Source organism: Triticum dicoccoides, chromosome 6A, assembly GCF_002162155.2.
Source record: "Triticum dicoccoides isolate Atlit2015 ecotype Zavitan chromosome 6A, WEW_v2.0, whole genome shotgun sequence".
Classification (NCBI taxonomy): domain Eukaryota; kingdom Viridiplantae; phylum Streptophyta; class Magnoliopsida; order Poales; family Poaceae; genus Triticum; species Triticum dicoccoides.
Window position 1 is genome coordinate 148,791,196 of NC_041390.1, and position 24,934 is coordinate 148,816,129.

A 24,934-nucleotide genomic window follows, 5' to 3' on the forward strand; every position below is an offset into this window, starting at 1 on the left:
TACTTGTTGGGATATCACAATATATCTTATTTAATTAATGCATCTATATACTTGGTAAAGGGTGGAAGGCTCGGCCTTATGCCTGGTGTTTTGTTCCACTCTTGCCGCCCTAGTTTCCGTCATATCGGTGTTATGTTCCCGGATTTTGCGTTCCTTACGCGGTTGGGCTATTATGGGAACCCCTTGACAGTTCGCCTTAAGTAAAGCTCTTCCAGCAATGCCCAACATTGGTTTTACCATTCGCCACCTAGCCTCTTTTTCCCTTGGGTTTCGCGGACTCAAGGGTCATCATTATTTTAACCCCCCCGGGCCAGTGCTCCTCTGAGTGTTGGTCCACCTGTCAGCTGCCGGTGACCACCAGGGGCAACTCTGGGCTGGCCTACCCGTACCTAGGACAATCTGAGTGTGCCCTGAGAAAGAGATATGTGCAGCTCCTATCGGGATTTGTCGGCACATTCGGGCGGTGTTGCTGGTTTAGTTTTACCCTGTCGAAATGTCTTGTTGTACCGGGATACCGAGTCTGATCGGAATGTCTCGGAAGGAGGTCTATTCCTTCGTTGACCATGAGAGCTTGTCATGGGCTAAGTTGGGACACCCCTGCAGGGTTTTGAACTTTCGAAAGCCGTGCCCGTGGTTATGGGCAGATGGGAATTTGTTAATGTCCGGTTGTAGATAACTTGAACCTTAACTTAATTAAAATGAATCAATCGCGTGTGTAACCGTGATGATCTCTTCTCGGCGGAGTCCGGGAAGTGAACACGGTGTTGGAGTTATGTTTGACGTAGGTTGTTATAGGATCACTTCTTGATCATACTTTTATCGACCGTGCTTTGCCTTCTCTTCTCGCTCTCATTTGCGTATGTTAGCCACCATATATGCTAGTCGCTTGCTGCAGCTCCACCTCATACCTTTTACCTTACCCATAAGCTTAAATAGTCTTGATCGCGAGGGTGCGAGATTGCTGAGTCCCCATGGCTCACAGATACTTCCAAAACCAGCTTGCAGGTGCCGATGAGTCCGTGCAGATGATGCAACCAAGCTCAGGAGGAGCTCGATGAAGATCTTGTCCTTTGTGTTGTTTCGTTCTAGTTGATCAGTAGTGGAGCCCAGTTGGGGTCGATTGGGGGCCTTTGTCGCATTTGGGGTTCTTCTTTTATTTTGGTTCCGTAGTCGGACCTTGTTTGTATCTGGATGATGTAATGCTTTATTCATGTAATTGTGTGAAGTGGAGATTGTAAGCCAACTATGTATCTCTTTCCCTTATTATATTACATGGGTTGTGTGAAGATTACCTCACTTGCGACATATGCCTTCAATGCGATTATGCCTCTAAGTCGTGCCTCGACACGTGGGAGATATAGTCGCAACGAGGGTGTTACAAACAGCTCTGCCGGAGCTCTAGATTGGATCCGCCAAGGTTCCGCCTCGTGGCGGCGGAGTCTCGTCCCGAAAAGTTCCTTCTTATTTTTTTCTCATCAAAAGACCACATATAGGAGAAGATGGGCGTCGGAGAGCCACCAGGGGCCCCACGAGGTTGGGGGCGTGCCCTAGGGGGGGGGGGGCGCCCCCCACCCTCGTGACCAGGGTGTGGGCCCCTGGCCTTCATATTTGGTGTGGATTTTTCTTTATTTCTTTTAAGACGTTCCGTGGAGTTTCAAGACTTTTGGAGTTGCGCAGAATAGGTCTCTAATATTTGCTCCTTTTCCAGACCAGAATTCCAGCTGCCGGCGTTCTCCCTCCTTATGTAAACCTTGTAAAATAAGAGAGAATAGCCATAAGTATTGTGACATAAAGTGAAATAATAGTCCATAATGCGATAAATATCGATATAAAAGCATGATGCAAAATGGACGTATCAACTCCCCCAAGCTTAGACCTCGCTTGTCCTCAAGCGAAAAGCCGATAACAATAAATATGTCCTCATGTTTAGAGGTAGAGGCGTCGATAAAAATAAAATACGGACATGAAGGCATCGTGATTATTCTCATAACAGCAACATATATAGATTTTGTCCTATGATTGCTTATGTTCAAGTGATGATCTATTCACAATGCAAAAGTATAAATTATTGGGCTCCGACAAACTATAATCTCAGTCATTGAAGCAATTGCAATTTATCATAACATCGGAAAGAGTCTATGTCAGAGCTAAAAAGCAAGTCCACATACTCAACTATCATTTAGTCCTCCATAATTGCTAACACTCACGTGATACTTGTGGTTACGGAGTTTTAATCGGACACAGATAAAGATAGGGGCTTATAGTTTTGCCCCACAACCTTTTACCTCAAGGGTAATGTCAACAATAATGGTTCATACTCCCCTACATCCAATTAGATATATATATCATGTTCTTTCCAACATGCTGAGCTTGCCAAAGGATAAAATGAAAAAGAAAAGGTGAAGATCACCATGACTCTTGCATAAGGTAGAAGATAATAATAAAGGATAGGCCCTTCGCAGAGGGAAGCAGAGGTTGCCATGCACTTTTATGGTTGGATATATAAAATCTCAATGAGAAAGAACGTCACTCTATATTGCCCCTTGTGATATGAACCTTTATTATGCAGTCCGTCGCTTTTATTACTTCCACATCACAAGATTGTATAAAGCTTATTTCTCCCACACCAATCAATCATACATATTTAGAGCAATTTTTATTGCTTTGCACCGATGACAACTTACTTGAAGGATCTTACTCAATCCATAGGTAGATATGGTGGACTCTCATGGCAAAACTGGTTTAGGGATTTTGGAAGCACAAGTAGTATTTCTACTTAGTGCTGAGAATTTGGCTAGCATGAGGGGGAAAGGCAAGCTCAACAAGTTAGAGGATCCATGACAACATACTTTATCTCAGATATAAGAAAGGCATGACTCATCACATCGTCTTCCTTGTCCAACATCAACTCTTTAGCATGTCATATTTTAATGAGTGCTCCCAATCATAAAAGATGTCAATGATAATATATCTATATGTGAAACCTCTCTTTCCTTATTACTTCCTATTAATTGCAACAATGACCAAAGCTATGTCTGCCAACTCCCAACAACTTTTAACCATCATACTCTTTCTATGTGAAGTCATTACTCTCAATAAGATCAATATGAACTTTTTATTTCTTTTTATTCTTTTTCTCTTTTCTTTTATGCACCCAAGATCATGGCAAAATAATCAAGCCCTTGACTCAACACTAATCTTTATTATATATAACTCACAGACTCGATTACATAGAGAGATCATAAAGCAAAACTCAAAACTAGAGCATGCCATAAACTTTATTCTACTAGATCAAGATACTACTAATAGGATTGAACTAAGAAAAACGGTAAAGATAGGAGTTGTGATTGTGATACGATACCGGGGCACCTCCCCCAAGCTTGGCAGTTGCCAAGGGGAGTGCCCATACCCATGTGATTATATCTCCTTGGTTGGTGAAGAAGGTGGTGGTGACGTTGGCTTAGTTGATGGCTTAGGCTTCTCCCTTAATTTGCGCTTGAGGACGGCATTTTGATCCCTCAGATCATCAATCTCCCACTCCAGGGTTAATATCTTTTTGCATAGGTCCTGCTTATTTTCCTGCAAGAGACAAAAAGGGATAAACTGAACTTGGGTTTCTTTACCCTATCAGGGAGACTTGACTTTTTGAACTCCACGTGCATGTCCCCAGGTTGAGGTAATGGTGCTTCATCTTCATCTAAGCTCGTCTCCTCCTTCTCCTTGGGTTCATAGTCCTCTTCTTCCTCCCTGGTCCATCCATTATGTTCCACATCTCCATAGACCTTTGGATTTGCTAAGTAATCATCCACATAGCTTTCTCCTTCCGAATCCTAGGAAGACATGTTGATTTAATCTGCAATGGGACAGCTCAAAACAAAGACACGAGATTTTTGCGTGATACGGGAGCCAAAACCTTCGGGAGAATATATAATGAATTTTTACCGACCAAAATATGTATCATGAAAGAAAACGGAGTCCGGAAGGCACACGAGGTGCTCACGAGGTAGGGGGCGCGCCCACCACCCTCGTGGGGCCCTCGTGTCCTTCCCGGACTGCTACTTATTTTTCTATTTTTCTAAATATTCCAAAATGAAGAAATATTGCCTTAAAATTGTTTTGGAGTCGGTTTACTTACCGTACCACATACCTATTCCTTTTCGGAGTCTGAAATGGTCTCGAAAGTGTCCCTTATGTATTCCTCCGGGGTTACGGTTTCAATAATATTGGTTTCAACATTTATGGGATTACCTGAGATATAATGTTTAATTCTTTGACTGTTTACCACCTTCGGATTTGTGCCTTCGGAGTTGTTGATTTTTATGGCACCGGAACGATAGACCTCTTCGATAACATAGGGGCCTTCCCATTTAGAGAGAAGTTTTCCTGCAAAAAATCTTAAATGAGAGTTGTATAGCAATACATAATCACCTACATTAAACTCACGCTTTTGTATCCTTTTGTCATGCCATCTTTTAACTTTTTTTAAACAACTTGGCATTTTCATAAGCTTGGGTTCTCCATTCATCAAGTGAGCTGATATCAAATAACCTCTTCTCACCGGCAAGTTTAAAATCATAGTTAAGCTCTTTAATAGCCCAATATGCCTTATGTTCTAGTTCGAGAGGTAAGTGACATGCTTTTGCATAAACCATTTTATACGGAGACATACCCATAGGATTTTTATATGCTGTTCTATAAGCCCATAATGCATCATCAAGTTTCTTAGACCAATTCTTTCTAGACCTATTAACAGTCTTTTGCAAAATTAATTTGAGCTCTCTATTGCTCAACTCTACTTGACCACTAGACTGAGGGTGATAAGAAGATGAAATTCTATGATTAACATCATATTAAGCAAGCATTTTACGGAAGGCACCATGAATAAATGTGAACCACCATCAGTCATTAAATATCTAGGGACTCCAAACCTCGGGAAAATAACTTCCTTAAGCATTTTAATAGAAGTGTTATGACTAGCACTACTAGTTGGAATAGCTTCTACCCACTTAGTAACATAATCAACGGCAACTAGAATATGTGTGTATCCATTAGAGGCAGGAAAAGGTCCCATATAATCAAAGCCCCAAACATCAAATGGTTCAATTACAAGAGAATAATTCATAGGCATTTCTTGACGTCTACTAATATTACCAATTCTTTGACATTCATCACAAGACAAGACAAACTTACGGGCATCCTTGAAGAGAGTAGGCCAATAAAAACCAGATTGCAATACCTTATGTGCAGTTCTATCTCCAGCGTGGTGTCCTCCATAAGACTCGGAGTGACACTTGCGTAGGATCTGTTCCTGTTCATGCTCAGGTACACAACGTCTAATAACACCATCTACTCCTTCTTTATAAAGATGTGGGTCATCCCAAAAGTAATGTCTCAAGTCATAGAAGAACTTTTTCTTTTGCTGGTATGTGAAGCTAGGTGGTATAAACTTAGCAACGATATAATTAGCATAATCAGCATACCATGGAGTACTACGAGAAGTACTTATAACATTTAATTGTTCATCAGGAAAGCTATCATTAATAGGTAGTGGGTCATCAAGAATATTTTCTAACCTAGACAAGTTGTCTGCAACGGGGTTCTCAGCTCCCTTTCTATCAACAATATGCAAATCGAATTCTTGTAGCAAGAGAACCCATCTAATAAGTCTAGGTTTAGTATCTTTCTTTTTCATAAGATATTTAATAGCAGCATGATCTGTTTGAATAGTTACTTTAGAATCAACAATATAAGATCTGAACTTATCACAAGCAAATACAACTGCTAAAAGCTCTTTTTCAGTAGTAGCATAATTTCTTTGAGCATTGTCTAGAGTCTTACTAGCATAATGAACAATATTTAATTTCTTATCAACTCTTTGCCCTAGAACAGCACCTACAGCATAATCACTAGCATCACACATAATTTCAAAGGGTAAATTCCAATTAGGTGGCTGAACAATAGGTGCAGAGACTAATGCTTTCTTAAGTATCTCAAATGCTTCTACACAATCATCATCAAAGACAAATGGTATATCTTTTTGCAATAAATTAGTTAGAGACCGAGAAATTTTTGAGAAGTCCTTAATGAACCTCCTATAAAATTCAGCGTGACCAAGGAAACTTCTTATACCTTTGATGTCCTTGGGACATGGCATCTTTTCAATAGCATCAACCTTGGCTTTATCAACTTCAATACCTCTTTCAGAAACTTTATGCCCCAAGACAATACCTTCATTAAGCATAAAGTGGCACTTTTCCCAATTCCAGACAAGATTAGTTTCTTCACATCTCTGCAAAACTCGATCAAGATTGCTCAAGCAATCATCAAAAGAGGAACCATAGACGGAAAATTCGTCCATGAAAACCTCACAAATCTTTTCACAAAAGTCAGAGAATATAGCCATCATGCATCTTTGAAAGGTAGCAGGTGCATTACATAAACCAAAGGGCATACTTCTATAAGCAAAAGTACCAAAAGGGCATGTAAAAGTAGTCTTTGATTGATCTCTAGCCGACACAGGTATTTGAGAGAAACCAGAATAACCATCTAGAAAGCAATAGTGTGTATGTTTGCATAATATTTCTAGCATTTGATCAATAAAAGGTAAGGGGTAATGATCTTTCTTAGTAGCTTTATTTAATTTGCGGAAATCAGTTACCATCCTATAACCTGTGATAATTCTTTGTGGAATCAATTCATCTTTATCATTAGGAACAACAGTAATACCTCCCTTCTTAGGGACACAATGGACAGGACTTACCTACTCACTATCAGCAACGGGATAGATTATACCTGCCTCCAGAAGCTTTAATATTCCTTTTCTTACCACTTCTTTCATCTTAGGATTCAGACGTCGTTGAGGATCACGAACTAGTTTGGCATCTGCTTCCAAATTTATTTTATGTTGACATAGAGTGGGACTAATGCCCTTAAGATCATCAAGAGTATATCCAATAGCAGCATGGTGCTTCTTCAGAGTTTTCAATAATCTTTCTTCTTCATGCTCTGAAAGGTTAGCACTAATAATAACAGGATATATCTTCTTTTCATCAAAATAAGCATATTTAAGATTATCAGGCAAAGGTTTAAGCTCAAACACGGGATCACCCTTGGGTGGAGGAGGATCCCCTAAGATTTCAACAGGCAAGTTGTGATGCGGAATAGGTTCCTGTTTAAAGAATACTTCATCTATTTCCCTTCCTTCATTCATGGACATATCATTTTCATGGTCTAGCAAATAGTGTTCTAAAGGATCACTAGGAGGTACGGCAATAGAAGCAAGACCAATAATTTCATCCTTACTAGGTAATTCTTCCTCACGATGTTATTTACTAAATTTAGAGAAATTAAACTCATGAACCATATCATCCAAGCCAATAGTAACAACATTCTTAGTGCAATCTATGGTAGCATTGACAGTATTTAAGAAGGGTCTACCAAATATAATGGGACAAAAGCTATCTTGCGGAGAAGTAAGAACAAGAAAATTAGCAGGATACTTAGTTTTCCCAGACAAGACTTCAACATCTCTAACAATTCCAATTGGTGAAATAGTATCTCTATTGGCAAGTTTAATAGTAACATCAATATCTTCTAACTCAACAGGTGCAATTTCATTCTTAATTTATTTGTATAAGTCATGAGGTATAACACTAGCACTAGCACCCATATCACATAAGCCATGATAACAATGATCTCCTATTTTAACAGAAATAACAGGCACGCCTACCACGGGTCTATGTTTATCTTTAGCACAAGGTTTAGCAATTCTAGCAGTTTCACCTTCGAACTAAATAACATGCCCATCAATATTATCAGACAAGAGATCTTTAACAATAGCAATATTAGGTTATACTTTAACTTGCTCAGGAGGTGTATAAGTTCTAATATTGCTTTTACGAACAACAGTTGAAGCTTTAGCATGATCCTTTATTCTAATAGGGAAAGGTGGTTTCTCAATATAAGAAGTAGGAACAATAGGATCATTATAAGTGACAATCTTTTCTTCAACTTTAATAGGTGCAGCTACTTTTACTTCTATGGGAGGATGATATTTAAACCACTTCTCCTTAGGGAGATCAACATAAGTAGCAAAAGATTCACAGAAAGAAGCTACTATCTCAGAGTCAAGTCCATATTTAGTGCTAAACTTACGGAAAATATCGGTGTCCATAAAAGATTTAACACAATCAAACTTAGGTGTCATACCTGACTCCTTACCTTCGTCGAGGTCCCAATCTTCAGAGTTGCGTTTAATTCTATCCAATAAATTCCATCTGAATTCAATAGTCTTCATCGTAAAAGAGCCAGCACAAGAAGTATCGAGCATGGTGTGATTGTTATCAGAAAGCCGAGCATAAAAACTTTGCATAATTATTTCTCTTGAGAGCTCATGATTGGGGCATGAATATAACATTGATTTAAGCCTCCCCTAAGCTTGAGCAATGCTTTCTCCTTCGCGAGGCCAGAAATTATATATATAATTGCGATCACGATGAACAAGATGCATAGGGTAATACTTTTGATGATCCAGCTTCAATCTTTTATAGTCTCATGATCTCATATCATCACATAGCCTATACCATATCAATGCGACTCCCTTCAAAGATAAAGGGAAGACCTTCTTCTTAGCGACATCATCGGGTATACCTGCAAGCTTAAATAATCCACAAACTTCATCCACATATATTAAGTGCTCATCAGGATGCTTTGTTCCATCTCCTATAAAAGGATTAGCTAGCAGTTTTTCTATCATACCCGAAGGATACTCATAAGGAATTTCATTTTCAATAGGTTCAGTAGGTTGAGGAGCAACTCTTTGCTCTACTGGACGGGGTGAAGATACCCCGAACAAGCCCCTCAGAGAATTACTTTCCATAGTAACAAGTGACAGTAAATTTCAGCACACTATATAAATTTTTCCTTACCAAAATCCACCTACCAAAGGGGCTAAACTCCCCGGCAACGGCGCCAGAAAAGAGTCTTGATGACCCACAAGTATAGGGGATCTATCGTAGTCCTTTCGATAAGTAAGAGTGTCAAACCCAACGAGGAGCAGAAGGAAATGATAAGCGGTTTTCAGCAAGGTATTCTCTGCAAGTACTGAAATAAGTGGGAACTGATAGTTTTGTGATAGGATAAATTGTAACGAGCAACAAGTAACAAAAGTAAATAAAACGCAGCAAGGTGGCCCAATCCTTTTGTAGCAAAGGACAAGCCAGAACAAACTCTTGTAATAGGAAAAGCGCTCCCGAGGACACATGGGAATATCGTCAAGCTAGTTTTCATCACGTTCATATGATTCGCGTTCGATACTTTGATAATTTGATATGTGGGTGGACCGGTGCTTGGGTGCTGTTCTTACTTGAACAAGCATCCCACTTATGATTAACCTCTATTGCAAGCATCCGCAACTACAACAAAAGTATTAAGGTAAACCTAACCATAGCATGAAACATATGGATCCAAATCAGCCCCTTACGAAGCAACGCATAAACTAGGGTTTAAGCTTCTGTCACTCTAGCAACCCATCATCTACTTATTACTTCCCAATGCCTTCCTCTAGGCCTAAAGAATGGTGAAGTGTTATGTAGTCGATGTTCACATAACACGACTAGAGGCTAGACAACATACATCTTATCAAAATATCAAACGAATACCAAATTCACATGACTACTCATAGCAAGACTTCTCCCTTGTCCTCAGGAACGAACGTAATTACTCACAAAGCATATTCATGTTCATAATCAGAGGGGTAATAATATGCATATAGGATCTGAACATATGATCTTCCACCAAATAAACCAATTAGCATCAACTACAAGGAGTAATCAACACTACTAGCAACCTATTAGCAGCAATCCCGGACTTTGAGACAAGAATTGGATGCAAGAGATTAACTAGGGTTTGGAGATGAGATGGTGCTGGTGAAGATGTTGATGGAGATTTCCCTCTCCTGATGGGAGGAGCGTTGGTGATGACGATGGTGATGATTTCCCCCTCCCGGAGGGAAGTTTCCCCAGCAGAACAGCTCTGCCGGAGCTCTAGATTGGATCCACCAAGGTTCCGCCTCGTGGCGGCGGAGTCTCGTCCCGAAAAGTTCCTTCTTATTTTTTTCTCATCGAAAGACCTCATATAGGAGAAGATGGGCGTCGGAGAGCCACCAGGGGGCCCACGAGGTAGGGGGCGCGCCCTAGGGGGGCGCCCCCCACCCTCGTGAGCAGGGTGTGGGCCCCCTGGCCTTCATCTTTGGCGTGGATTTTTCCTTATTTCTTTTAAGACGTTCTGTGGAGTTTCAGGACTTTTGGAGTTGCGCAGAATAGGTCTCTAATATTTGCTCCTTTTCCAGACCAGAATTCCAGCTGCCGGCATTCTCCCTCCTTATGTAAACCTTGTAAAATAAGACAGAATAGCCATAAGTATTGTGACATAAAGTGAAATAACAGTCCATAATGCGATAAATATCGATATAAAAGCATGATGCAAAATGGATGTATCAAGGAGCTCGTCCAGATCCAGCAAGGAATGGTAGAGGCAGGCGCCGGCGAGGGTTGCCTGAGGCATGGCGACGTCAGGCGGTCTTGCGGAAGAGGGAATGGGGTGAGAGGGAGCGCGAGGGGAAAATGAGAACAGGAGAGGGAGCGGGATCGGCCTGGGAGGTCCTTCGGCGGAGCTTGACGGCGACGAGATCTTTGGTGGCCGCCGATGACTGACGGGGTGCGGCGCAGACGCGAGGTGGCGCTCGGGCGGAGGTCGTTGCCTCGATCCAGATTGGATCGAGCGCTGTGGGAGGAGCAGCGGCGCGCTTCGGGCGGATATGGGCTTCCAGGGCCCCGATCTGGGTCCTGGCGGACCGCGCAGCGGCGCAGGGGTGTGGGAAGGCGCTGGCGACAGGTGGCGTGGCGTGATAGGCCGAGGGTGGCGGCGCTGGTGGTGGCTGGCAGCGGCTGGCGAACGGCAGCGTGCCAAGTGGCAGCGGGAAGCGGGCAGGCGCGGAAATTGAGGAGGGTAGGTGGATGGAGGTAGGTGGAGTCTAGTGGATGCCAAATTTGGAAGGAGGGTGTCCATATATAGCAAAATGGCTAGGGTTTGGGTCTAGGGGTTGTTTCTGGACCCTCCGATCTCGATTGAACGGCACTGGACGCGAGGAGGGGTAGGTTGGGCCTTGTGGGCTGTGAAGAGGAGGTTGGGCTGAGATGAGAGGGAAGGAGTGCAGCCCGGCAACTGTTTCCGGAGACCGAAAACGTCCGACATTTGACTGGCTATACTGCCGCTATAGTTAATCGTTGGGGCATCAAACGGACTCCCAATGCGATGAAACTTGGCAGGCGACCTACTAACAACATAACAACACCGCATGCCAACTTTCAACCCATTCTGAGAACATTTTCTGGCCACTTATAAAAATAATATTTCGGACGTGCTGCGGGCGCGTGCAAGTGTGTATGGGCTCAGAACGGATAACGGAAAGGACTGGGAGACCCAAACGGATGCAAGTTTTGAAAACATGATGATGCAATGTGGATGATGACATGGAAAGATGCAACACGCAAGCGAATGACATGGCAACAACAGCGAATAATGGAAGACACCTGGCGCAACGGTCTCGGGGCGTCACATGGAGGCAGGAGTAAAGTTGTGCAGTTGGAGGCCGTAATACTCCAGAAGCCCTCGGAGGAACGGATGAATTGGAAACCCGACACCTCTTAGCCGATAAGGGACGAAGCACACTCGTTCCCCCCTGGATGGATTGGGGAAATTTTCAGCCTGAACCCCGCCATTGAAGGAGGTCAATCCAGCTCGAACAGGGACTAGATCTGCGGGGGGAAGGAATCCCTGTGTTTGTAGCTTCACCAGCTGACTGTGGGATACGGAACACCTCTCCCATTTGCCTTTTTCGGGAACGCCGGGGTGGGATGAAGAGTTGGGAGCGTCAGCCATATTGGAACAGACTATCCTAGCATGCTCAAAGGATTTCTCCATGTGGTGCTGAATGGATCTGAGATCCAATCTCTTTAAATAGACACTCCTCCTTACATGGCCGTGGTGTTATGAGTAAAAACTCCCTGACCTCTCATCTTCGCTCGACATGTGGAAATTGAAGTTGTTGACACACATAAGCCAAGGGGTACGACATTAAATGGGAGGCCGAGTACATCAGTTTGAAGTCATCGGAGGAAGAACCCGCCTTGCAATGCCGGAGACAATCTGCAAGCCGGACACCTCATCATTGAAGTCTGGTTCGGGGGCTACTGAGGGAGTCCTGTACTAGGGGGTCCTCGGGCGTCCGGCCTGTTAGCCATGGGCCGGACTGTTGGGCTGTGAAGATACGAAGACCGAAGACTCTACCTGTGTCCGGATGGGGCTCTCCTTGGCGTGGAAGGCAAGCTTGGCGACCAAATATGAAGATTTCCTTCTTCTGTAACCGATTTTGTGTAACCCTAGATCCCTCCGGTGCCTATATAAACTGAAGGGCTAAGTCCATAGAGAATAATCATAATCATAGTCATACAGGCTAGACTTCTAGGGTTTAGCCATTGCGATCTCCTGGTAGATTGATACGTCTCCAACGTATCTATAATTTTTGATTGTTCCATGCTATTATATTATCTGTTTTGGATGTTTATGGGCTTTATTATACACTTTTATATTATTTTGGGGACTAACCTATTAACCGGAGGCCCAGCCCAAATTGCTGTTTTCTTGCCTATTTCAGTGTTTCGAAGAAAAAGAATATCAAACGGAGTCCAAACGGAATGAAACCTTTGGGAGAGTTATTTTTGGAACGGAAGCAATCCAGGAGATTTGGAGTATACGTTAGGGAAGCTTCGAGGTGGCCACGAGGCAGCGAGACATAGTTGCATAATTATTCGACTACTCATTGATCTTCACTTATATCTTTCGGAGTAGTTTGTCATTTGCTCTAGTGCTTACTTATATCTTTTAGAGCACGGCGGTGGTTTTATTTTATAGAAATAATTGATCTCTCATGCTTCACTTATATTATTTTGAGAGTCCTTTAGAACAACATGGCATAATAAAAACTATCATAAAAAGTGCATTGAATACTATGAGAAGTTTGATACTTGATGATTGTTTTGAGATATGAAGATTGTGATATTAGAGTTATGCTAGTTGAGTAGTTGTGAATTTGAGAAATACTTGTGTTGAAGTTTGTGATACCCGTAGCATGCACGTATGGTGAACCGTTATGTGATGAAGTCGGAGCATGATTTATTTATTGATTGTCTTCCTTATGAGTGGCGGTCGGGGACGAGTGACGGTCTTTTCCTACAAATCTATCCCCCTAGGAGCATGCGCGTAGTACTTTGTTTCGATAACTAATAGATTTTTGCAATAAGTATGTGAGTTCTTTATGACTTATATTGAGTTCATGTATTATATGCACTCTCACCCTTCCACCATTGCTAGCCTCTCTAGTACCGCACAACTTTCGCCGGTACCATAAACCCACCATTTACCTTCCTCAAAACAGCCACCATACCTACCTATTATGGCATTTCCATAGCCATTCCGAGATATATTGCCATGCAACTTTCCACCGTTCCGTTTATTGTGACACGCTCCATCATTGTCATATTGCTTTGCATGATCATGTAGTTGACATCATATTTGTGGCAAAGCCACCGTTCATAATTCTTTCATACATGTCACTCTTGATTCATCGCTCATCCCGGTACACTGCCGGAGGCATTCACATAGAGTCATATTTTGTTCTAAGTATCGAGTTGTAATTCTTCAGTTGTAAGTAAATAAAAGTGTTATGATCATCATTATTAGAGCATTGTCCCAGTGAGGAAAGGATGATGAAGACTACGATTCCCCCACAAGTCGGGATGAGACTCCGGACAAAAAAAATAAAAAAAAATAAAAAAAAGAGAAAAAAGAGGCCCTAAAAAAAGAGAAGGCCCAAAAAGACAAAAAAATGAGAGAGAAAGAGAGAAGGGGCAATGCTACTATCCTTTTACCACACTTGTGCTTCAAAGTAGCACCATGATCTTCATGATAAAGAGTCTCCTATGTTGTCACTTTCATATACTAGTGGGAATCTTTCATTATAGAACTTGGCTTGTATATTCCAATGATGGGCTTCCTCAAATTGCCCTAGGTCTTCGTGAGCAAGCAAGTTGGATGCACACCCACTTAGTTTCTTTTGTTGAGCTTTCATACACTTATAGCTCTAGTGCCTCCGTTGCATGGAAATCCCTACTCATTCACATTGATATCTATTGATGGGCATATCCATAGCCCGTTGATACGCCTAGTTGATGTGAGACTATCTTCTCCTTTTTTTTCTTCTCCACAACCACCATTCTATTCCACCATAGTGCTATATCCATGGCTCACGCTCATATATTGCGTGAAGATTGAAAAGGTTTCAGAACATCAAAAGTATGAAACAATTGCTTGGCTTGTCATTGGGGTTGTGCATGATCTAAATATTTTGTGTGATGAAGATAGAGCATAGCCAGACTATATGATTTTGTAGGGATAGATTTCTTTGGCCATGTTATTTTGAGAAGACATGATTACTTTGTTAGTATGCTTGAAGTATTATTATTATTATGTCAATATTAAACTTTTGTCTTGAATCTTATGGATCTAAATATTCTTGCCACAATAGAGAAGATTACATTGATAAATATGTTAGGTAGCATTCCACATCAAAAATTTTGTTTTTATCATTTACCTACTCAAGGACGAGTAGGAATTATGCTTGGGGATGTTGATACGTCTCCAACGTATCTATAATTTTTGATTGTTCCACGCTATTATATTATCTGTTTTGGATGTTTATGGGCTTTATTATACACTTTTATATTATTTTTGGGATTAACCTATTAACCGGAGGCCCAGCCCAAATTGTTGTTTCTTGCCTATTTCAGTGTTTTGAAAAAAGGAATATCAAACAGAGTCCAAATGAAATGAAACCTTCGGGAGAGTTATTTTTGGAACGGAAGCAATCCAGGAGACTTGGAGTATACGTCAGGGAATTTTCGAGCTGGCCACGAGGCAGGGAGGCGCGCCCCCCACCCTCGTGGCTCCCCTGACCGACTTTTTTCGGGAGTTCAGCCGCCAGAAGCCTCCGTAGCCACCGAAAACCAATCTAGACCCGTTCCGGCACCCTGCCGGAGGGGGGGATCCCTCTCCGGTGGCCATCTTCATCATCTCGGCGCTCTCCATGACGAGGAGGGAGTAGTTCTCCCTCGGGGCTGAGGGTATGTACCAGTAGATATGTGTTTGATCTCTCTCTCTCTCGTGTTCTTGAGGTGATACGATCTTGATGTATCGCGAGCTTTGCTATTATAGTTGGATCTTATGATGTTTCTCCCCCTCTACTCTCTTGTGATGAATTGAGTTTTTCCTTTGAAGTTCTCTTATCGGATTGAGTCTTTAAGGATTTGTGATCCACTTGATGTATGTTTTGGTGACCAACTTGCGAGTTCCGTGACCTCGTGAACTTATGCATAGGGGTTGGCACACGTTTTCGTCTTGACTCTCCGGTAGAAACTTTGGGGCACTCTTTGAAGTTCTTTGTGTTGGTTGAATAGATGAATTTGAGATTGTGTGATGCATATCGTATAATCATACCCACGGATACTTGAGGTGACATTGGAGTATCTAGGTGACATTAGGGTTTTGGTTGATTTGTGTCTTAAGGTGTTATTCTAGTACGAACTCTATGATAGATTGAACGGAAAGAATAGCTTCATGTTATTTTACTATGGACTCTTGAATAGATCGATCAGAAAGGATAACTTTGAGGTGGTTTCGTACCCTACCATAATCTCTTCGTTTGTCCTCCGCTATTAGTGACTTTGGAGTGACTCTTTGTTGCATGTTGAGGGATAGTTATATGATCCAATTATGTTATTATTGTTTTGAGAACTTGCACTAGTGAAAGTATGAACCCTAGGCCTTGTTTCAACGTGTTGCAATACCGTTTGTGCTCACTTTTATCATTAGTTACCTTGATGTTTTTATATTTTCAGATTACAAAAACCATTATCTACTATCCATATTGCACTTGTATCACCATCTGTTCGCCGAACTAGTGCACATATACAATTTACAATTGTATTGGGTGCGTTGGGGACACAAGAGACTCGTTGTTATTTGGTTGCAGGGTTGCTTGAGAGAGACCATCTTCATCCTACGCCTCCCACGGATTGATAAACCTTAGGTCATCCACTTGAGGGAAATTTACTACTGTCCTACAAACCTCTGTACTTGGAGGCCCAACAACGCCTACAAGAAGAAGGTTATGTAGTAGACATCATAGATCAACTCTTGTAATACTCATATTCATCAAGATCAATCAAGCAGGAAGTAGGGTATTATCTCCATAGAGAGGGCCCAAACCTGGGTAAACATCGTGTCCCTTGTCTCCTGTTACCATCGACCTTAGACGCATAGTTTGGGACCCCCTACCCGAGATCTGCCGGTTTTGACTCCGACACTCAACGCTATATATTATTTCCCAATGATGTATGGCTATCCTATGATGTTTGAGTAGATCTGTTTTGTCCTATGGGTTAATTGATGATCGTGATTGGTTTCAGTTGCATGTTTTATTACTGGTGTTGTCCTATGGTGCTCTCCGTGCCGCGCAAGCGTGAGGGATCCCAGTTGTAGGGTTTGCAATATGTTCATGATTTGCTTATGGTGGGTGGCGTGAGTGACAGAAGCACAGACCCGAGTAATTGTGTATGGGAGTAAAGAGGACTTGATGCCTTATAATGCTATGGTTGGGTTTTACCTTAATGATCTTTAATAGTTGCGGATGCTTGTTAGAGTTTCAAACATAAGTGCATATGATCCAAGAAGAGAAAGTATGTTAGCTTATGCCTCTCCCTCAAATAAAATTGCAATAATGATTACCATTCTAGTTATCGATTGCCTAGGGACAAATAACTTTCTTATTGACAAAAGCTTTCCACGTTTATTACCTTGCAATTTATCCGTATTTTTATTCTCGCAAAGTACTCATAGTTTTATCCTTGCAAAATAGTTTCATACTTGTTTCCGGTAAAGCAAACGTCAAACGTGCATAGAGTTGTATCGGTGGTTGATAGAACTTGAGGGAATATTTGTTCTACCTTTAGCTCCTCATTGGGTTCGACACTATTACTTATCGAAAGAGGCTACAATTGATCCCCTATACTTGTGGGTTATCAATTAGCGTTAAAAAGACCCAGAAATATCGAAAACCCTTCGAAAACCACACCAAAACCCTCTTATAAAAGTGACAAAATATCGAGCCATTAGGCAACTTTAGCCCGGACTCCAAGGCTACCTCAAATGCAACGCCTGGTCGAAGCGCTCCAGATCAACCACCCCAAGACCACCCAAGATTTTAGGGGTACACACCATCTTCTAGTTCACCAAGGAACACCCACCACTGGCGTTTTCACTATCATCAACATGTCAATTAAAATTCCTGGCCAACTTTTCCATCTTTGAGTGCCCATATGGGATGCAGGATGACCACCGAGTAGTAGCAATGAGAACCGACTTTGTCAGATCGACCCAGCCAGCCCACGTTAGGTTTCTTCCCCTCTAGCCATGAATGTGAGCACCAAACTTGCCGATGAGAGGTTGCAATTCCACCTTCCGGGGGCGCTGAATGTGTAGGGGGGATCGAGGTATTTGCCGGGGAAAGCGGACATCTTAGCTGGGAAGATCGAGAGGGTGTCAGCTAGGTCAATGTGCTCGCAACGAATAGGAAATACTTCAATCTTGCTGATGGTCGTTCTTAGACTAATGGCATCGGCGAAAACATCAAGGATGTGGCGGATGGCTGATAACTTCTCCTTGTTTGGGTGGCAAACATTCCAGCATCATCTACGTACAGAGGAGTTCTTAGTCTAGCATTACGAGGCTAAACAAGCTTAAGAACCCCCATTTCTGTAGCCATGTTGTGTATCTGTTGCAGCAGTGGGTCAATGGTGAGGATGAAAAGCATGGGTGAAAGCGGGTCGACATGACGAAGCTCTCAAGCATGGTGGGATGGGGGCGGAATCTCGTTAAGCAAAACGCTAAAGGTCAAGGATGACAGGAACAAAGAAATCCAGTCGTGCATATTCTGGCCAAAACCCAGAGCTTGCAACACCTCAAACAGGTACGCCCAATCAACTGAGTCGAAGGCCTTAGATATATCGAGCTTTAAGAAGTGGTTGGATTTTTCTTTGTGTGCAAAGTTTCGATAAGATTCTAGACATGGAACATTATTGTATCTCCATTGGAGATTCTTCCTTTCATCGGTCTGAGCCAAGAAGCAATGCTAAGATGCAACTTTCGCCAGTCTATCTATCAATAAAGAAGCACAGCGTGTGAAGCGTTACGACCATTTCTTGTCAGCGAGAGATTCTTTGCAAGCCTGAGCTCTTCCATGTTTCCCTCAGCTTCAGTTCACCTCCCCAGGGAATTCTTCGTTTCTTGCACAGACCCAACGCAACCAAAGCATCTCAAGACGTACTGATCCCTACTACAAGAACACGTAAACAGAACGAGACAGTAATCACGTCCGCCTCTCGTCCTCGTACCGACCGACCCAACGGCAGCAGCAAGCAATCTGGCCTGCCGGGGCCGATGGGCTGCTCCTCGTCGAAGAAGCTCGACGAGGAGGAGGCCGTGAAGGCGTGCCACGACCGCCGGAGCTTCGTCAAGAAGGCGATCGCGCAGCGGGACCTCCTGGCCTCCTCCCACGTCGCCTACCTCCAGTCGCTCCGCCGCGTCTCGCTCGCGCTCTTCTACTGCCTCGCCGAGGACGAGCACCTCTACTTCCTGCAGGACACGTCCGCGCAGTGCACCCACCGCCCGTGCTCGCCGGAGAAGAGGGCCGTCCTCCTCGTCGTCAACCGCCTGAGGCAAGGAGGGGCGCCCGTGCACCCGCTGGTAGGGCGGTGGGACGGCGAGGCTGGAGCTGCCGAGGCCGCCGTGGTTGACGGGTTCTTCGGCGTGGATCCCCGGCTCTTCCGCCCTCCGGCGAACGACGTGCCGGTTTCCTCGCCGTCGCACCTGCCGTCGGTGTGGGACGTGTTCTGGGTCGACCCCTTCTCTTCGCTGCCGACCGATCGCGTGGGCTATGTGAATCATGGCGTCCAAGAGGCGAATGCTGATCAAGAAGATGGTGAGATGCCGGAGCTGGAAGAAATAAGCGAGGATGGCAGCAATGGAGAAGGCGAATCAGAGGAGGGGGAGGCGCCTGGTCATGAGCAGGCAGAGGCAGCGCAGGTGGTAGTGGAGCCAAGGGAGCGAAAAGAAAAGAAAAAGGTGGCGGGTGTGAGCAACAAGCTGAGGGTGCGGGCGAGCGCCGAGGTCGAGCAGCAGAGCACCCCCGGCCGATTCACGGTGTTTGTCGACAGGCCGCCGGCGAGCGTGGCGGAGGCCATGAGGGACATCAAGGGCCATTTCTCGAAGGTCGCCGAAACCGCTGGCGAGGTCTCGGTGCTGCTGGAGGTCGTCCCCTACCAGAAGAAAGGTACAGTCATCAGTCATGCAAAACCTCTTCCCCTACCTCAAGCCTGAACTTCTGAATTATACCCTGTCATGTCAATTGCTTTTCTATTCTTCAGACTAGAACAGAGTGAATTATTCAGAACATGCCATAGAGCTGTAGCATTGATCATTGCCGTCTTGTACATAGACAGTTCGACCACCTGCTCCGAGAGGGGACGTCGAGGGGGACGACGGCGGCGAGCAAGTCGGCGCCCGTGAACCTTCGCCGGAGCCATTCCAACTCTTCCAGAGCCACAAGGAGAGCCTCGACAGGCTCTACGCGTGGGAGAAGAAGCTCTACGAGGAAGTCAGGGTACGTTCGACCGATCACACGCGCTTCTCTTCGAATTCAACTCCAACTCTCGTAGAATGATCATAAGTTCAGAACCAGTTAGGATGAAGTTGTGATATGAAATGTATTTCCAGGCAGGGGAGCGCGTCCGGCTGTCGTACGAGAAGAAGGTGGCGCAGCTGAGGAGCCAGGACGCCAACGGCGCGGAGCCGTTCGCGATCGAGAGGACCAGGGCCGCCATCAGGGACCTCCGGACCAAGCTCAACATCTCCCTCGCCTCCGTCGACGCCGTGTCCCGGCGGATCGTCGCCGTCCGCGACGACGAGCTGCTGCCGCAGCTCGCCGAGCTCATCCGAGGGTACGTGTGTTTATTATGGCGTGCTCGATCGGTTCCCCGGACAATGGTGACGCCGCAAGTGTTTGATCGATGTTTCTCGTCGGCGTCGCTGTGCTGTTCAGGCTGGCAAGGATGTGGCGCGTGATCGGCGACGCGCACCGGGTGATGAAGCGCACGGCGGACGAGGCGAGCGCGCTCCTCTCCTCCTCGGCCGCCGGGGCGGAGGGAGGCATCAGGGGCCCGCCGCCGCCGCCGGGGCCGACGCGCGCGGCCACGGCGGCGGGCGCGCTGGCGACGGAGCTCCGCGGCTGGCGCGCGGCGCTGGAGGCCTGGGCCGAGTCGCAGCGCGGGTACGCGGCGGCGCTCTGGGGCTGGGCGCGGAGCTGCGTCAAGGACGGCGAGGACATGCCGCGGCTGATCGTGGCCTGGGCCCGCGCGGTCGAGGCCGTGGACGTGGACGCGGCGATCCGGGCCGTAGAGGGCGTCGCGGCCGAGGCGGCGGCTATCGCGACGGCCGCGCGGCGCCGCAACAGCAGCGCCGAGGAGGAGCCGCCGAACGAGGAGGAAGGGAAGCGGAGGGTCTGCGTCGGGCTGGCGGCGGCGCTGGGCGCCATGGCCGAGGCCGGCGGCCTGGCCTCCGCGGCGTACCGCGAGCTGGTGGCCGAGATGGATGACAGAGAACGCGAGGCAGAAATGGCGGGAAGGGACGACGAGCCGTCCATCCAAAACAACCCACCGTAACCTGTAAATGAAATGGCGGGAAGGGAAGTGCACCGTGTGTAATCTGTAAATGATGAAGCTTACCGCCGACTGACAGATCACAGTTAACTGACATGGTCTCACCATTACATGTACTCTGGGTAGAAAGTTCCATTACATAGCTATAGGCACGGCGAAGACGCAGAGTTATTACCGACTGACGCGACACGAGAGGACTCTGAAAAACTCAAGTCCATCAAGAGTTTTCATCAGCTCAAACACTTTGATGTACGTAGGTAGGTACGCGGGCAGGGAGGGACGTGCATGGCTTCACTTGGACATGGCGCCGTTGGAGCTGGAGTCCCAGCCCCAGACGTCGACGGCGTCGCTGCCGCCGCCGTGCTGCATCCTGCTGCTGTGCTCGAGGCTCTCCAGGCTGGCCATGCTCTGCATCGGCGAGCTCTGCACCTGCTCGGCCGGGGACAGGCTCCCGAAGCAGGCGTCGTCGGGGCCGCCGGGGAGGAAGTCCAGCCCGGCCAGCACGTCCGGGACGCGGCACGGGTTCAGCGCCGCCGGGGACAGACCCAGGTGGCCCAGCCCGCACGACATCGCGCCGCGCGCCACCATGTCCTCCGCCAGCTTCACCTTCACCCGCAGCGCCTCCACGTCCGACTTGAGGATCCGGTTGTCCGTGACCGCCGTCGTGAACTGCTGGTTCGCGTCCGTCAGCTGCTTGAAGATCGACGCGTTGTCACCCCGGAGCTGATCAACCTGCAGTCCAGTCACCCACAAGCCATAATGAACTCAACTGAACCTTGAAAATTACTCCTAGTCAGTACGCACGCCGTAGCCTATCTTACCTGCGTTTCCAGCTCAACCAAGTGAGCTTGCTTCCTCTTCCTCGACCGTCGGGCGGACTCTCGGTTCGACACCATCCTGTAGTAATTGGCAAACAAGGGTTTATGATTTGAGCAGTGAATGAAGAACACAAGGGGAAAAAAAAGGCATAATGGTTCATGGTTGTTGATGTACCGTCTCATCCTTTTCACGTCTGTTGGGTTCGTGCCGTTGTCGCACAAGCCACCGTCGTCGAACATCGACTCGCTATCGGAGTCCGAGCCGCTCGTGCCTCCGAAAGCTTGGCTCTCTTTGATGCTCAGATTGGTCGCCGACGTGGGACTCGCCGCTGCTGCATAGATAGAGAATTCAACAGAGCATGAGCAAGACACACTAGTCGTCTAGTCATGTGTTGTAACCAAGCCCGGTTTAGACGCAACAGCACCTACTATGTCTGCCCAAACATCTGAATATCATGTGATTCAGTGTGCAGTTTAGTACTGAAAACCATGGCACACAGCAATGAACCATTCTTCTTCTAAACACAATCATATGAACTCACTGAAAACTGTGGAAGAGGAACTATGTTGGATGCATTTACCATAGATTGACGACTGCGACTCGATTGTCGTGGAGACCGCGGGATGCCGTGCGCCGAGGTTCGGGGACTGAGACCACAAGTGATTCTGAATTGTTCCATTCAGGGTCTGCTTAGTTGGGAAAAAACGAAAGAAATTCAGTACAGTGAAAACAATCGCCCAAGTGGAGCTCTACATCAGAACATATCATGCATAGCAAAGGTGTATTATTCGTTTGCATCTTCTAGTACTACATAGAATTCAGATGTTTGACAAAATTTGATAATTTTTTGGTTGAATTTCAGTCAAATTCGAACACAACTTTTGGTGTTGGCCGAATTGAAAAAGCCAAAATCACCATAAAAGCCACTGATTTCAGTTGATGACCGAAATTCGAATGAAAGAAAAGAAAGACTGAACATGAACACACACACACACTCCTAACTTTGGCATATGGGAATCTTTCGTCCACCTCCAAAATATAGTTATATTTTTAAATAAATATGATTTCTTTCTCAAGGATGTTAAGCGTGCATGTTGCCAAGAGGAAAGGCTAGGTCGCATCGCATGGCCCGCATCTCACCCACAAGCCGCAGGTGGTTCAATTAATTCTAGTCGGCAGGAATGATGCAAGCACCATCTCATGCCATCAAGGGGAAAAAATATATGCATATGTCGCGTATGATCATCAGAAATTCAGAACATGCCATGCCATAAGCATCCAAAAATTCCGTGCTATGCAGTACGCGCCACAGTTTCATCAGCTCCTCTGCTGCGCTACGTTAACAGGAGGAGATCGATCGAGGGCGACGGACTCACCGCGTCGGCGAAGCCGAAGGCGCCGGAGAGGTCGGCGGCGGAGAAGAGGCCGTAGGGCCCGTTGGCGGTGCCCACGGCGGCGGTGCCGGGCTTCTGCTCGGCGCCGAGCCCCCGCCCGCGGATGAAGGCCTCCAGCTCCAGCTCCGACGCGCACTTCTTCATCGCCGGTCGCTCGCTCGCTCGCTGCGCTGCCGCTGCGGAGAGGGGGAGGGAGCTGAGGTGAGCTGAGCAGAGCTGCGGAGGAGGAGTCTGGTGGGTGCTCCGGTACGTGGCGTCGGCGTCCGGTGCTTCCTTTTAGAGGGGAGATGCCGCGGTGAGGCGGAACGCTATAGAGAGAAAAAGCTCTTTTCGGCGGTCGATCGATCAATCGGATAGAAAAAAACCAAAGGAGAAGAAAGGTGGCTGGCTGGCTGGAAGGAGTGAAGTCGGGCGTGGAAAGCGGTTCGGCTCGTCTCTGGGGCGCCTTCTTCGGGGATATCTACGGGTCTGCCACTCGACCGGCCGTATCCAGGCCAGACACGCGGGACCACGGTTTAGGATCCTCGTCACTGCGAAATTGCGAGGCAACGCAAAGAGGAAGTGACGTCCGTGCATGGGTGTCGAGCTCCGGTGGGTTCTCTCTTCTCTGCTTCGAAGAAAATAAAAACATATCGTAGAGCATCTACAATCAGACTTTACAAAGTTTGCCCCACAATGTCTGGGATGCGTCCGCGGACAGCGCCTAGTCACTCCTCATTCCTCGCCTCACATTAGAACATTTCCAGCCGCGTCCCCAACAGGCACCCCAGGACACTTTTTCGGCACCGGTGCCGAAAAAATAGCCCAGTCGCGCCTTCAGGAATCCGTTTTCCGCCGGATTGGGCAGAAATTGACGCCGGCGTATCCAACTCGAACCCGGCGTGCTGGGGATCGCCTAGGGGCGCCGGACGGACCGTTTTGGCGCGAACTGTGATGGACCCGCCCTGTCAGCGACGCGCCGCTTCGTCGTCCACATCGCCTCGTTTCCCGCGGGAATCAATGCTGAAAGGATCGATATGGTTGACTAGAGGGGGGTGAATAGGCAACTAACAATTTTTAACTTTTCTTTAGCAATTTAAACTTTGCATCAAAGTAGGTTGTCTAGATATGCAACTAGATGAGCAACCTATATGATGCAACACGAATAGGAACACAAGCAAGCAAGATATATGAAACAAATAATCTACACAAGTAAAGGCACGAGATAACTAAGAATGGAGACGGTGGAGACGAGGATGTGTTGCCGAAGTTCCTTCCCTTTGAGAAGAAGTACGTCTCCGTTGGAGCGCTGTGGAGGCACAATGCTCCCCAAGAAGCCACTAGGGCCACCGTAATCTCCTCACGCCCTCACACAATGGGAGATGTCGTGATTCCACTATTGGTGCCCTTGGAGGCGGCGACCGAACCTTTACAAACGAGGTTGGGGCAATCTCCACAACTCAATTGGAGGCTCCCAACGACACCACGAAGCTTCACCACAATGGACTATGGCTTCGCGGTGACCTCAACCGTCTAGGATGCTCAAACACCCAAGAGTAACAAGATCCGCAAGGGATTAGTAGGGGGAATCAAATATCTCTTGATGGAAGTGTAGATCGGGGCCTTCTGAACCACTCCCGAGCAAATCAACAAGTTTGGTTGGCTAGGGAGTGAGATCGGGCGAAAATGGAGCTTGGAGCAATAATGGAGTTTTAATGATGGAAGAGGTGAGTCAACGGGGAAGAAGGAGACCCTTTATATAGTGTGGAAAAGATCCAACCGTGCGGTACAACCGTACCGTCCCACGGTACTGCCGCGACCCTAGCACAGAAACAGACGCAAGCTGGGGGCGGT

The 24,934-nt window shown here is 46.1% G+C and overlaps 2 protein-coding genes across 3 annotated transcripts; one reads left to right on the forward strand and one right to left on the reverse strand.

Moving 5' to 3' along the window:
• Window positions 1-18,558: 18,558 nt before the first annotated feature.
• Window positions 18,559-20,891, forward strand: LOC119315762 (protein ALTERED PHOSPHATE STARVATION RESPONSE 1-like). Its single transcript, XM_037590255.1, has 4 exons — window positions 18,559-19,504; window positions 19,674-19,834; window positions 19,948-20,171; window positions 20,273-20,891. The coding sequence occupies exons 1-4, from the start codon at window positions 18,613-18,615 to the stop codon at window positions 20,889-20,891; spliced, it is 1,896 nt and encodes a 631-aa protein (XP_037446152.1). The 5' UTR covers window positions 18,559-18,612.
• Window positions 20,892-20,930: 39 nt separating this feature from the next.
• LOC119316336 (bZIP transcription factor RISBZ4-like) lies at window positions 20,931-23,486 on the reverse strand. 2 transcript variants are annotated; one of them, XM_037590652.1, is made up of 5 exons: window positions 23,084-23,486; window positions 22,288-22,393; window positions 21,882-22,035; window positions 21,710-21,785; window positions 20,931-21,620 (listed from the first exon to the last, which is right to left on the reverse strand). In XM_037590652.1, exons 1-5 carry the CDS (start codon window positions 23,243-23,245, stop codon window positions 21,180-21,182), a joined length of 939 nt encoding a protein of 312 aa, XP_037446549.1. In that variant the 5' UTR covers window positions 23,246-23,486; the 3' UTR covers window positions 20,931-21,179. The 2 variants fall into 2 exon arrangements, with proteins under 2 accessions (XP_037446549.1, XP_037446548.1); XM_037590651.1 differs by having other exon boundaries at window positions 21,882-22,038; window positions 23,084-23,481.
• Window positions 23,487-24,934: the final 1,448 nt, after the last annotated feature.

What these genes read in the sequence shown, in the direction of transcription:
- LOC119315762 (XM_037590255.1), top strand. Translation starts at nt 18,613, where the DNA reads ATGGGCTGCTCCTCGTCGAAGAAGCTCGACGAGGAGGAGGCCGTGAAG. An exon ending in CGTCCCCTACCAGAAGAAAG is followed by an intron (nt 19,505 to 19,673) that starts GTACAGTCATCA and finishes GTACATAGACAG; the next exon opens with TTCGACCACCTGCTCCGAGA. An exon ending in AGCTCTACGAGGAAGTCAGG is followed by an intron (nt 19,835 to 19,947) that starts GTACGTTCGACC and finishes ATGTATTTCCAG; the next exon opens with GCAGGGGAGCGCGTCCGGCT.
- LOC119316336 (XM_037590651.1), bottom strand. Translation starts at nt 23,245, where the DNA reads ATGAAGAAGTGCGCGTCGGAGCTGGAGCTGGAGGCCTTCATCCGCGGG. An exon ending in CCTTCGGCTTCGCCGACGCG is followed by an intron (nt 22,394 to 23,083) that starts GTGAGTCCGTCG and finishes CCAACTAAGCAG; the next exon opens with ACCCTGAATGGAACAATTCA. An exon ending in TGGTTGAGCTGGAAACGCAG is followed by an intron (nt 21,621 to 21,709) that starts GTAAGATAGGCT and finishes ACTGGACTGCAG; the next exon opens with GTTGATCAGCTCCGGGGTGA.